Here is a 14,548-nt window from a genome sequence, read left to right on the forward strand (position 1 = left end):
CCGGGGGCCAACTGCAAAGCTCAGGTTCCCGGACCAGGAGCAAAGATCTTGGTGGGAAGCGGGAGTGGGAGAGAAGGATGCGCCCCAAGAACTGACTCGAGGCGACTCTGAAGCTGAACAGAACGTCACAGATGAGATTTTTTTTTTTACCTCATCCATCCTCCTGCTTCCCGTGCATCCCCCCGGAGAGCACCGTAGCATCCTTAACGGTGTATTTTCAGGTGGCTACAGCCAGTGGTAACTCACTCCTCATTGTAAAGCAGCTCCCAAAAGACGACGATTGCCTCAAAGTTATCGTATAAATTTAAATACAAACAAATTTTCTTTTCATAAATGCAAATATACGCCCACATGGACACACTTTTAGAACACAAACTTTATAAAACACCGAGTGAACCGAAGCATTTGGAAACTAGTTCAATCTACGAGCAGCAGGCAGACTTCTTGGTTTTACTCGGTTGTATGAACCGCCACACAGTTATCTATAAAGCATTCTTCTTTATTTAAGTTAAACAATTTTTCAAGGATGGTTTCCATCTATAAAATGAACAAAGTACAAGCTCTGTACAGCAGACTTTTCAAACCAACTGAAAAAAAAAAACCAGTTTCCAAACTATCTTTTGAAAATCTGCCAAACAAACAATATCACCATTCTGGCTCTGAAGACGGTAAGAAAAGTTCTCAGGAGACTCCATCACGATTTGCATCAAGGGCTCTTAAATTTATCTTCCTGGTGGGCGAATTCCTTTAACGTGAAACCCCCCCAAAATCACAGCATGTAACTTTGGCACGCTGTCATGTAAACATAACAAAAGGATACCACTTCTTGCCTGCTCTTTCCAAGCAAAGCAACGCTGCCTTTAGCCTACAGCTCCTATATCAAAGCCCCGATGCACCGCATCCGTGGGGAATTAGTGAAAATACTCCTACTTTGTATGACAGCAGCTGATGTTAAAGACTTAAGAGGTGGAATATGGATTTTTTTTTTTTTTTACTAGCAATTCTGATCCAGAGTTAAGAGGCAGGTCAACATTCAGAGTTGCAACTGCTGCTTTCAGTTAGTACTACCCTTACCACGATCAAAGTTGCAAATAGAAGTACCTCCGTGGTAGAAGCTGAGGGGTTGGGTCTTTTTTCTTTTAAATTCTCTTTTTCAAAACCTCGAACAGTTGACTTGCTGCTGAGCCCATATTTCAGCATTTGTTTTCCAGAATATGAAGAAATCTACTGCTATGTTTATGAATCACGTCCTTCGAGTTCTCAGCTAGGTTAAAAGGCTACAGATAGGGAGAGACTAAAAGCTGAATAACAGTTTATCCGCTGTACGGCCTCTAAAACAGGCAAGTTTCGGAAAAAGTGGACTATGAAGAAGCAAAAAAAAAAAAAAGTGTTAGTTATTCATAAAGAAAGTCAGATGACAGATGGGAGAAACTGGATTTAATGCCCCCAGTCCAAAAGGTATGCAGGTACGTGCAAGTCATCACTTCAGACACACAAGGTATTTACGGGCACCTTGACTGGCACCGTTGAAGCCACTTTGCCCGGAACAGCACCACCTCTGCACCTAACGTATAGGTGCAGCCAAGGGAAACTGAAAAGTCAGGAACCACTCTACTTCCCGGAACAAAGGAAGAGGGGAACTGTGCCAGCACGCTGCCATACAGCAGATGGTTTCCATCTCCTTATGGCCAACCCTCACATTTTTCCGAGACCCATCGTCTCGCCAAAACTGCCTCCTGGCACTGCATGGTTGCGTTGGTTTTTGTCAATGCCGGCTTGCTTATTAGTACTTCTTTACCTTTTCTTTTTAAAAGCTCATTAAAGCATTTGCTTTTAGTAAAAAAAGTATATAGTCTATGCAAACATAAGAAAGGACAGGTCAAAGTTGGGGTTCACTTTGACGGTATCATTTTAATATAAAAATGACATCAGCTGGACTGAAGCTGCAAAATGCATGGGTTCTATGGTTAAAAATGCGTAGGATCTGCTGGTATCCAGGCTGATTCCCAGAGCCAAGCCTGGACCCACTCAAAAGCTTCATTTAAAGAAACAAAATGGAAGAAAATTCCCCAGTAGTAGGTCTATAAATTAAACAAGTGCAATTCAGAGATATTACACAGCCGCTCATCCTTGCAAATTAAAATGCAGCTCTTGTGCTGTCGACAGTGACGTTCCTATTCCTACAACTCAACAGGGGAGTTCGAGACAAAAGAGATTTTTCTCATTAGGGCCCAGAATAAAACTGTGCTGAACCCACATGGCTGCATGAAAGATCTACACCGTTTGTATAATTTTGTAACAAAGGAAGAAGTATTTTAAGAGACAGAGTACTACAGAAATGATTAACACAAATATCAAGTATATGTTTAACGTTATCCAGAGCACATGTAATGAATTTCCAAGTTGGAATAAACAATCCCAGCAATCACCTGTGCAGATGCATTGACTTATTCTGCTATTTTCTTTCTCCTCCTGAGTTTCACGATCTCTCTCCAGTGAGGGCGAAGTGTTAAGGAGTAGATCCAGTTTGCAAAGCAAAAGCATCCAGTGTTAGCACGGACATCACACTCAGCAGCACAAAATCCGCACCTTCATAAAGTCTCACTCTCCTACCATTCCAATCCAATTTCTGGTTAGACATACGTCAATCACTTTGTTGATAATCATAGGATGATGAAAACTGATCTTAAACCATTGGGAGCTGACAATATATATACTTTTATATATTTATATTTCAAGTCCATCATAGAAAAGTTCGTATTCAAATTACCAAGTACACACAGGAGAAAAAAAACCAAACCTTCCAAATGACACTTCTGTTTCTGGAAACGACAAACCGTGATTTCTATGCAAATGGAGTTTTCAAATGACCTTCTCCTAGCAATTTTTCCCACCCTCCCCCCCACGCCCTGTTCCCCACAGGTGTTTCTTCAGATCCATTTTTTTTATCATACATCAGTTGTTCCTAGAGTTTATCATCTGCTGTGCAAGTACATAACTGAAGACAGAAAGGAACCGTTGAAGTCTTCCCACCAAGAAGGAACCGTGCTGCGGTCACGTTCAGCGACATCTTTGCAGTGCTCCAAGTCCCCTGGATCCCTGGCGTCTGCTTCAGCACTCTCCTACTTTCAGATAAAGGTGGAATACTGAGGTATATAAGTTCCGTGGAAAGTTTTAAGAAATACATCAGTAATTCAATCAAAACTTTGCCCAACGTCTATGAATCGAAACGGCATTTTGCTCGGAAGTCCTTCTACTGCTGCAGATTCAGTGTGAATTTCCACTGCTGTGACAAAGAAGGACTGCAGATCTCCACGGTGAGACCACCATTTTTGGCATTTCGGCTGTCTAGACAGAGGTTGCTGCCAACGTGCCTCAGTTTAGAATTGCTTTCAATTTGTTCCCATTTCTGGAAGAGAAAAGACAGTTATTGAGCTGGAAAAGCAGGAAAAGGATGAGTTCTACACCCCGTCCTTTGCAATCTTCATAAGCTTCCCTGGCTCGTGCTTGGAAAGCTGCGAAAACTGCAATAGTACCCAGTTTAAGATGATCCTCGAATAAAGAGCATATACGTTACAGCAAGCCTGGCCAAACCAGCCTTTCACTCAGGTAACGCACTGCAATAGACACAGAGTACACCAAACCATTTTCCTTCGCTTCAGCGCTTCCCAAATACACTGTCACACCACGTTACCTGTGTGAACCCTTTGGTCTGAAGAAAGAAATAATCACAAAACCCCGTCCCCATAACACTAGAGAAGCAAGAAGCACAATCACTAAACACGACTTTGCAGAAATCCAGAAACCTGTCAGACATCTTTTAGTTCTACAGCAGACCACCAGTCAACCTATACTGTCAGAAGCTCTTTGCCCAAGGTGACGCCAAGGATGGAGTCAATCCCAAATACAGGATGTTAAAAAAAAAAGAAAAAAAAAAAATTCTGTTGTATTTCTAACATATTGTGCACTTAAACCTTATCCAGAAAACCTTGCTTCCTCAGTTTCCTTTTCTGAAAAGTGGCAAGAATACGCCTCCTTCATCAAGGAACTGCATTTCAGTTGTCTGCCTGCAAAACCTGAGACATGGAAGCAAGGAAGCTGGCAGAGGATCAGAACTGATGACTTAGCAGAAAGAGATGAATTGTTATACGGCTAGATCTGAACGATGGCATGACTCTGCAAACGTGATTTTCCTCAGGCGTGGGAAATAGATGAAGTTAGAATGCTGCGTTAATAAAAATGACCTGAAGGAGTCCAGTGCTGTTATAAACAGGTCACAGCTGAAAAGACAACTGGAAAGCCAAACCACACTCAGACACAGACTACATAACCTTCAAACTTCACTGAGTAAGACCTTCCAAAAATACACTGTAGAACGTATATTCTGTTTCAGAACACAGACAGGGCAGTTGGAGATTGTTATGTATCAATGCTGTCGGGTGAAACTTTTACATAGGGCCAGCGTTGGGATAAAACCTCTGCATGCTCAGAAATGATTCTCACTGGCCTATGAAAAGCAAAGCTCAGCACCACAAGCTTACTCCTGCTGCTCTGCGTAGATCACAGAATTCCAGCATGGCAGGGGTTGGAAGGGCCCTCTGGGGATCCCCCAGTCGAACCCCCCTGCCGAAGCAGGGTCACCCAGAGCAGGCTGCACAGGACCTTGTCCAGGCGGGTCTTGAATATCTCCAGAGAATGAGACTCCACAACCTCCCTGGGCAGCCTGGGCCAGGGCTCCGTCACCCTCAGAGGGAAGAAGTTCTTCCTCCTGTTCAGACGGAACTTCCTCTGCTTCAGTTTGTGCCCGTTGCCCCTTGTCCTGTCGCTGGGCACCACTGCAAAGAGTCTGGTCCCATCCTCCTGACACCCAACCTTGAGATATTTACAGGCATTTCTAAGGTCCCCTCTCAGCCTTCTTTTCTCCAGGCTGAACAGGCCCAGCTCCCTCAGCCTTTCCTCGTAGGAGAGATGCTCCACTCCCCTCACCATCCTCGTACCCCTCTGCTGGACTCTCTCCAGTAGCTCCTCATCTTTCTTGAGCTGGGGAGCCCAGCACTGGACACAGTACTCCAGATGGGGCCTCACTAGGGCAGAGTAGAGGGGAAGGAGAACCTCCCTTGACCTGCAGGCCACTCTCTTCTTCATGCACCCCAGGAAACCACTGGCCTTCTTGGCAGCCAGGGCACACTCTTGGCAACAAGGGCACACACGTCACGCATCCAGACTTCACACACACAACCAACAGTGAGACAGAGAGAAGAGCAGGATGGGTAGGAGATACGATTACCAGCGCGCTTTCTTGCTCATTCACAGCCCTTGTTTTCCCCACTGTTTGCAGAGTGCAATCCCGACATACTGACCTGTCTGCTGTCGTTTTCCCTGCAGCCCTGAAGTTTTATTAGTGAACCAGGTGCTCTGTCCACAACAGTAAGGCACAAATCCATGTGTTTCACTGACTTGTCCTTTGTTAAGGCCCATTCCTAGAAAACAGAGGAAAAAAAATGTGTACAAAATAGTGTATACTAACATAGGCGCAAGGTGCACATGCTATTTCTGCATATACTGCACAGGTTAAGATCCTGTAAGTGGCTACGTACGAGCATCAGAGCAGTTCATGACTTCCCACAGAGCAGGAGAGGAAAAAAGGGCCTTTTCAAACCCAGTAACCCCAATTGCTTAAGCATCCCCAGGCCAGCTCAGGGCTGGGCTGGCTGTTTGCTTCCCTCTGCTGGCTTCGCAACAGTGCAGCAGGGACTCACACAGGTCCTCAGCTTTAAATTCTTTGTCCAAGTATTTGTCCAGCTGTATTTATCTCTCTCTATTTGTGTGGGTGTGTGTTTGTGTGTATTATCCCCCCCCATATCTTCTATGTAGGAGAGATTTATATATATGTAAAAATACATATAATTATATATATAAAAAAACCCTAAAAGCTTGAGATGCGGCGGACAAAGCCTACGTACCACAGTGAGGCAAGAGAAGTTCTCAAAACGGCAGAGACCACCAGAAAGCAATACACAAGAGGGCCAGACCCCAAGGGAAAGGGACAATGTTCCTTCCTATCCAAGGCCCGACGTACAACAGAATGTCCTTTAAATGCATTTACTTCTGCAACTCGGAAAGCAAAGAAAAGCCGCTCTGTATGTGCTGTTGCCCAGCTTGTTTGATCTCAGCATCCTTCCACACAGCACCTGATCTTGCAGTGATGTTCAGAATCCCTGCTTTTCTCCCCAAAGTTTAGACTCCAGGATCCAGACTGGTCTTCCCTTGTCTAATTATCCTTTGCGGAAGGAAGCTGATCCATCAACTAAAAATCTATCTACGCTAATTATCCAAATCATGCTTGTCGCTACTTCAAACGGCAAGGCTAGCTTTTCTCCAACAACTAAAGAGGATTCAGAGTTGTATAATACAAACCCGAGACATACAGGGCCAAGCCTGGCCACATTTAATGTTCTTTTGCAAGCAATCAGTGTTTCAGAGAGAAATTAAATGACTAATCCCAACCCAGGTTCTTTTACTTATTTTCTGATACCATAGCTGAATTTTTGGCTTGCATAACGACTTTTAAACTCCGCAGATTTCACAGCGATTAAGTTCCTGTGCGAACAGATGCTCAGGAAACAATCAGAACTTCCAGCCCACGCGATGACAAGGAATCGCCGTCGTAGAGGCAGCAAGCCGCTGGATGGGTCCCGCATTAGGCAAGTACTAGAAGAATGACAACTACGTAAAACAAAGCAAAGGCAGGAGAACTCTGTGCATCCCATTATTTCTCTCCCAAACTCTTCGGCTGAAAACTTCCTTTCTCTCAGGAATCTTCATGTTAATCTCAGATGACAGCAAAATTACTTGCCTTCTCAGTTCTGTCCAGTTTGTAAGATGTCAAGAAGAATCATTCATAGACACTTTTAACAACTTAAGGAATTAATCAAGTTATTTGCAGAGCTTATCAGGAATCACAGATGCCCCTGAAACAGATGGCCCCCTTATATGATATATACTGAACAGTGACAGTTGAAAATAGTATCAGGGAAGTGGTAAAACTAGTGTTTGACAATCCTGCAGTCAGAGGAAGTTGGAGCCTTGAAAACGCTGCTTTATACATCTTCACCCTTCCATCAAAAGGCTGCAAGAGCCCCCGACACAACAGAAACCACACAAGAAATTCACACATTTAAAAGCCTGAGGTAAAAAGCTCCCAGCCCTGCTGCTGGAGACATCTACGAGATGGGCCTTCATGGCACAAAACACAGTGTGCAGATGCTTTCCTCCAATGATCAGGAGCCATGACCACCTATAACGGAGATAAGATTCAGCAAGTTCCACTAGACCAGAAGAGAAGACAAACTGCAAGCAGCATATGGGCTCATGGCACAGGCTGGAAATAGGACAGCTCTGCGGAACAATTTGAAAACTAGGACATCTGAAAAACCCTGTGTCATAAATCAGAAATGTGAAGTTTGTAGAACACCACTAACCTGAAACGTTCCCCTCGCACCTACACGCCTTTGGCTTCACTCTTCGCTCCTTATCGTAACCCGAGATACTTGTACACAGCTGTCAAACACACCACCATTTTTTCAGCCCTTTAGAGATGCACATCTACCTTTTTAACAACTGAATACTACCAGCTGGAGAGGGGGAGCAGAAATCCCTTTTTGACTTAAATTCTGCACTTTAAGTTGTGTTGAGCACAAGCCAGAGTACGCTTTTCAAATTATAGGAGGAGGTCTCCACAGCCTATAATATCTGAATACTCTTAATCCCATCTTAATCTGGTTTGCTCCCCGTCCCTCCTCTCCCACGCTGTTCACTCCCTCCAATCCAACACAAATTCTGCCTGGACATAAAACCTGGTTTTGACCCCTGCTGCCTCTTTCTCTGTCTGAACGTCCTCTCACAGGGACCTGTTCAGAGCAAGCATATATTGGTTTGTGCAGGTCAGCTTCACAGAAGAAACTACACAGAAAAGTGTCAGATTCAGGGGAGGGGAGTTACAAAGAGGAAAATAACTTTGTGCATCCACAGAGAATACACAACATCAGCAGCAACTTCCAACGTTTCTGTACCAAGGCAATTCTGACACGTCCACCTTTTCTCCCAAAAAACCACTGTGGTGCTCTGAAAAGACGAGTGCACTTTCCTAAAGGTAATAGCAAAAGCCTCCCCAGATAGAATTTCTTTAGACAGGGAAGAGAGGCATGTCTCAGGTGTACGATGGCAATGCATTCACATCAACATGATAGATCTTCCAGGACATAACTTCTTCACTTCTGTGCTTCATCTGATTGTAGGGTTTTTCCCCTTCTAATTTAAATCAGAGTGAGCAAAATTCTGATATTCATTCAACGGCAGATTTGTAATTGGTTAGCTTTCTATTTTAACAGATGTACTTGAAGTATTAATCTTACACTTGATTTATATTTGATTTATAGTCAGGTTGATTCTGGAAAGAATTCAGTGACAAAGCGTCACCCAAAACTGAGCACGTATGTGTACATTTCATGAATGATAACTAAGTCACAACTGCATAAATAGATTCTCTGAAATAATTAATGCTCTCATTTACAGATCTGACACATTTGCAATTATTTTAAGAGTAGGATTAGGAGGGATTCATTGGAACCCTCCCTTTACTGAGAGTGAATAGGATATGACATTTAGGAACCCCTGTTTTCTAGAAGAGCCAAATGAGGATTTAAGAAAGCATTTTTTTAAACCTCCCTATATTCTGATGCACACTGAATTAATCCCTGTGCTCAGATTCTAATCCTGAAAATGCAAAATTATATTTGATGGAGAAGTTACTTAACCAATCTGTTATAACAACTGATCTGATGATGGGGGTTCATCTTCCTCTCACCAGCACACAACACCTGCTTGAGTTAAAAAGTTTCACTTTTTTTAAATTTTTTTTTTTTAAAGATCACATACTGCTGAAAAAAAAAAAAATGAATGGCATACAGACCTGGTTTCCCCCGGCATTATGGCATTCATAAACTCCAACAACACCATCTGCAAAATGGCCCAAAGTGTCAAGGCAATTGGTACCCTGCTGCAAAGCCCCAAAAGCTATATCTTGATGATCAGGTACCCTAAAATCAAACCAGAAATATCTGCTTAATTCAGTTCCTTTAATTTAAATATTTTTTTTTTCAACTCCATGTCTTTACTCGCAGTATTGTTAAGATGACAGGTTAAAGGTGAGTGATGACTACTATCTGGAAATCTCCATTGTCTTCTGATGAGGGAAGGCAATTATCTGATCACGAACCGATAAAACATGAGTAAACTTGCAAGCTTCGGACAGAATACAAAAAAACCATGTACCAGAGAATGACGATGAACATCCAAACTCCGCACAAACAGCAAACTAAAGGTGACTTATCATCATCATTTAAGGTTACTCAAGCTCAATGCTATCAGTTAAGGTCACCAAGCCCTCTTGTTTTTTCAGCCAAGCCAGACAGAGGCAGAAATATGACATTCTACATTTTTCCCAGACTGTTTTTACTGAAGTGTTAGAAAAGGGGTCAGGAATTAAAAAACAAAAAAACAACAACAACAACACCCCACACACACCCCACCACAATGTTTTGCTGGTATCTATTTTCTAATGGTTGCACATAAAGTGCACTCATATAGTATGGAAGTAACTAGGCAAACCCATTCAACAAAGTACAGTTGTGGGGTAGAGTCCGAGGGTTCATGTCAAACAGTAAAGCAGTGGCACATTAGCTCCTTTTAAAACTTGACTATAATATGAGAATAATAATTCTACCCAGCAGAATGATCACATGAGACATCACACAGAGCAAGACGACATTGCACTTCAGTAACGCTTATGGTAGCACATTTTCCAGGAGAGCTTGCAAGACTTTTTTTTTTTTTCTGCAAATTAAACAAAAATAAATATCCCCTGGCACTTTTAGGAGAAAATAAAGAATAACTTACTTGCTCAGCATCATCCTGGTTTATGAGACTCTTTAGTATGTGCGGTTCTGTACACATTTCACTAGGGCTCTAATGGCTGGTGCTTCTGCATTCCAAGCCTGTGTGCCACTAGCAGTTACCTGAGTCTACTGACATCAAGTGCCCCCAGGAAAAAACCCCAAGTATTCTTACAAGCCATACACAGTATCTTACCACTACACTACCAGTATTAGGCTGACAGCAGACAAACTAGTCTATAGACTCCAACCTGACAGACATACTAACTAACTGGTTATTGAACAAAAACCTTTGTTATCACTTTTTGAAAGGATAAAATGTTTCTCTTTGAGGATTTTTCACTAGGTAGGATGTATTCATGTTACAGAAACTGTCAGCTACATTACCCCTCATTTCCCTCTTCTTACCTCCCCACCTCCCAAAAGTTAGTGATCATCCAGAGCCAGAGGACAACAGACAGAACGAGCAGAAGGCTCAGCCTCTCAGAGCCTTAGGCATCTACCTTTGGCTGCCAAACGTAGAAAGCTTTCTGGTCTGCTGACTCCTGTTACTCGTACTGAGATTCAGTCTCCTCGCTCAACTATGCTTAGGTGAAGGCAAAAGCTTTGAAGGAATAACAACAGGACACAGAAGAGTGCACTCTTGTGCAATGGGCTTCTGTAGGAGACTCACTCCAGGCTCAGATATGTTGAGTCCTTTGGACGCTGTTCTCTGAAGTACCTGCTACTGCTGCTGTAGTCGCAGTTAAGTGGAAAAATAGCTCTTCAGGAACAGGACTAATAAAAACCAAAAGCCAATAAGCCTCCACGAGGCATTGCTTTCACAAATAAATTAAAAACTCCACCCTTTACATCCAAGGAAGCAGAAAGAGCAACCGATGATTTCTGGGGAGGGCAAAAAAGAGAAGTCCATAGTATCTTTGATTCAACCAAAACTCACCGTAACTCAGGATAAACATTTTCAAGATACCACTTGAAGGGTTTGCAGCTCAGTCTCTTTCTGAGTTCCATTCGGCTTTGAATACTAGAGGGGAAGAAAAGGAGCAGTTTTCAAAGTCAGGCTGCTGTCCTCACATCCATTAAGAAATATCCAGAAAACTCAAGACCAGAAGAACTATATCTTAAAGAGATCACACATGAGAGCTAGCACTGCTTTCACCTCAGAAGGTGCTGTCTTGTGAAGAGTAAATGAAGAGGGCAAAGAAGCACTTGTGACTTACTTGCCGTATGCTACATTCCTGGCTGAAGGCACTGCTGCATAATAGAAGTTTTTATACTCATCCATCCAGACTTCTGCTGCCCTGCGTGTATTTCTGGAAACAATCAGATGAAACACATTGGTTATATTTTCTCCAGCTGCAATTAAACCATGTAATTTATCCTTGGGTTCATTTTAATACTTTCTAGTACTCCATAGTCAGCTGCATCAAAGCCAGGCAGAGGATTCCTTATTCAAGACCCAACTAACAGAAAATCATCGAAGAGCAGCGTAACGGAAATCAATGCATTCAGAATGAAATTTGTGGCTTTTCCACCCTCATCGCTGCTTCAGGTTTTCATCCAGAATTTAATACACATCTTGGAGTTCTTTCTGCAGACTTCTCAGAAGTTACGTAGTTGGTTTGTTTGTTTTTTCTTTTTATAAGAGTAACTTGACACAAGCCAAATTCAGTGAGTGTTTACCTAGATTGGCAAGCTAATTGGAAACCAAACACTCTCAACAATTGCCAATATTTAATTATCTCTTCTACCTTTCTGAAAACATATGCTGACATAGCCAACACATATTTTCAGTCTTCATCCTACTCCTACCAGCAGAGCACTCAAAGTTCCACACAGACATAAGCTGTTGTGAATTTAAGGCTATGAACCAAGCAAGTCTCCTGCAGCTGAGGTAACAGAGGAGAACCGGTAGCTAGAAAATATCTCTCATGCTTTAAAATTCCAGAGAGATTAATTATTGCAATAAATGTGAAAAACACTAACCCAAATCCTTTATTTCTAATGAAACGTATCTCTAACTAAAATTCCTGTATTTATGTACCAGGTGTCTTTAAATTTCCTTTTGGACTGCAAGAGGGTAATGCCTTTTTCCGTACCCTGGCTTCCATGTGAAACTCATTTACTTCTACTGTTTGTAATTTTATGCTTAGAAAATTAAGTCCTATTTCATTTGCCACTGTCATGCTCTGAAGTTTATTTTACATTTGGCAGTATGATCATCTAAAGCAACTGGAGTAAACTCAGTCAGACAGTAACTTCTTTAACATGATTTTCCAATTCAAAAGACAAAAAAAAAAATAGGATAAAGTGATTTCTTCTCGCAGGTCACCGAGAAGGAAGGACATGAGGAAGAAAAAGAGTCACAAGACAGACTTCAATCGGTTTTTGTTCGAGGACTCATTTTTTCCTTGCAGCTGCCTCATCCAGAGTCACCAATTTGTTCTGGCCGCCGGAAGGCAGTGCACACTGCCGAGTCAGCTAAAAATAAGAGGCTTCCCCAGAGCACTCCAGAACAAATTGCACACAGTCAAGGGACAGACGATGGTGTAAGCTGACAAGTCTCAACTGCAAGACCAGCACAGATTCTGTGCACCAAGTTTCTTTGCACCATGGTCCTACAGATATCTGATAACCCCCGTATTACAAGGGTATGCCATTACCTTAGGTTTCTCGTTCTCTCATTGCTAAAACTGATTTTAAGACATTCTGTTATATCGGTTTGACAGCCAAGAAAGCTGACTGAGGAGGAAACCTTCATAGGCACAGCAACTTGTCAACTCTGCTTTTAAGCGACACGCAGCTTTGCTAGGTCAATTCAACAATAATTCCAATGAAACAGAAGATTTTAATGACATTTCAGAATTTGAGACAACTGGACAGCTAAGGACACAGGTAATAAACCACTTGCAGAGCAAGGTAGATCTGGAAAGGGATGTAAGTACCCAAGATGCTAGTTTGCAAGCTTCAGCTGTCCTCACCATTCAACCCATGGGATCTCTTTTCAAAGTCATTTTGAACACAAATGACTGGAAAACACAATGCAACTTTAAAACAAACCTGCAATGGTAATTGTCAGGACACTTGAGTGATCAAATCGCGATGATGATTTGACCTCACGACAACATTCAAAAGCTTTAATCCCATTACGAACACAGCATCTTCAGCCCCTGCCAACAGGACGCATTTCTGGTGTCTGCTGTATCCTTGCAAGCACACAGTCACACCTTCTTCCTACTTTTCAGCTGAGCTATGTTTAAGTATCTATTTACATCACAAGAAAAGCAGCATCTTGGCAACAGCCCAAAGATGGAAAAGCTGCAGAGGAGTGGGAAAACTGCACAATTTATATATATATATATTTTTTTTTTTTTTATTAACCATGCTCCTTGTTATGCCATTGTCATTTTAAAACCTCCTGTGAAACTAAGAGAGTTGCATCCTAAGCCTACATAATACAGTTTAATTGGTAGATCTTTTTACCCCCCTGATGCACACTATAAATACTGGAATAGATGTGTGATATAAGAGAGGATATTTCATTGCTAGATTTTGTTTTCTCATAAGTACTACTATTCATTTTTCACTGTAGCATAAAATACAGATTTCAAAGCACAGGGAACCAGGAAAATCCCGACTAGAAGAAACAGGACAGTGACTGTATTTTAGAGGGCTATTAACTTCATCAAGAGTCATCTTGGTGACATACCCAGTGTGGAAGAGAAGAATTACACCCTAAGGAGGTTCCTCAATCTAAGGTAAAACAAAAGACCGAATGTATCGGCAGCGTAGTACATTCTTATGAATTGAAGTATATCTGGGCTCTCTGTTGCTTCATGTTAAACAGTTTGGGCTTCATATCCCTTCCAGGATAAATAATTTTATTTGCAGCTCTTAACCCACAGAACCTTTACCTGAGGCTTGTACTTCTCCAGCCCCCTGAGTGTCAAGTCCAATTCTCTAAACCAAAATCTACAGCGATTCTTCAGCTACAACTGATAGAGCCTCGGTCAAAGTGTCCACCATATACTCATGCAATACCTTCATCCACATTACTTAAAAACCACCATGAACATGAATCAGAATTGCTATTCTCGTTCTACAGAGGAGAAACTGAGGAGATACTGAGCTATTTTGGCTATGTTCGTACATTGTACCACCAGCAAAATTCACAGGCCTGTAAATCTAAGACCTTAACGCTGCAGTTTCTTAGGTTTATAGAAAAAACGTTTTTAAACATCGCACAGGAAAGGCAAATATGATTTAGAATGAAGTTGCCAACAGACTGGCGCAAGTGCCAGAATCAGTCTACACAGTCATTTACATATCACATATTGATCATGTATTAACAAAAAGCAAGCAAAGTGTATTCATAACTTAGTGTATTCTGGCTCTTAGTGAGTGACGAAACTGTTTCTACAAAATGAAGATTTATGAGACAGTTCTGAAAATAAAGCCTTCTTTCAAACCAAATAAACACAAAGTTCTCCAAATTAACAGAATGCCAAGCTAAGCATTTCCTTCTCCAGATTCTCAGGCTGTGCCTACTAGAAGTTTCTGGTTTTCAGCTCTCCGGTTCTTCTCTCAATCTGTGT

The 14,548-nt window shown here is 42.0% G+C and overlaps 1 protein-coding gene across 1 annotated transcript in view; it reads right to left on the reverse strand.

Moving 5' to 3' along the window:
• Positions 1 to 478: 478 nt before the first annotated feature.
• Positions 479 to 14,548, reverse strand: part of GALNT2 (polypeptide N-acetylgalactosaminyltransferase 2) — a 105,408-nt gene continuing 91,338 nt past the window's right edge. The window contains exons 12-16 of the mRNA XM_075412092.1: positions 11,174 to 11,266; positions 10,894 to 10,977; positions 8,972 to 9,098; positions 5,361 to 5,480; positions 479 to 3,409 (exon numbers count right to left, since the gene is read on the reverse strand). Of these exons, the coding sequence (XP_075268207.1) occupies positions 3,254 to 3,409; positions 5,361 to 5,480; positions 8,972 to 9,098; positions 10,894 to 10,977; positions 11,174 to 11,266 (580 nt within the window). The 3' untranslated portion in view covers positions 479 to 3,253. The remainder of the gene's footprint in view (positions 3,410 to 5,360; positions 5,481 to 8,971; positions 9,099 to 10,893; positions 10,978 to 11,173; positions 11,267 to 14,548) is intronic.

The sequence above is a fragment of the Opisthocomus hoazin genome, chromosome 2 (assembly GCF_030867145.1).
Source record: "Opisthocomus hoazin isolate bOpiHoa1 chromosome 2, bOpiHoa1.hap1, whole genome shotgun sequence".
NCBI classification, from domain to species: domain Eukaryota; kingdom Metazoa; phylum Chordata; class Aves; order Opisthocomiformes; family Opisthocomidae; genus Opisthocomus; species Opisthocomus hoazin.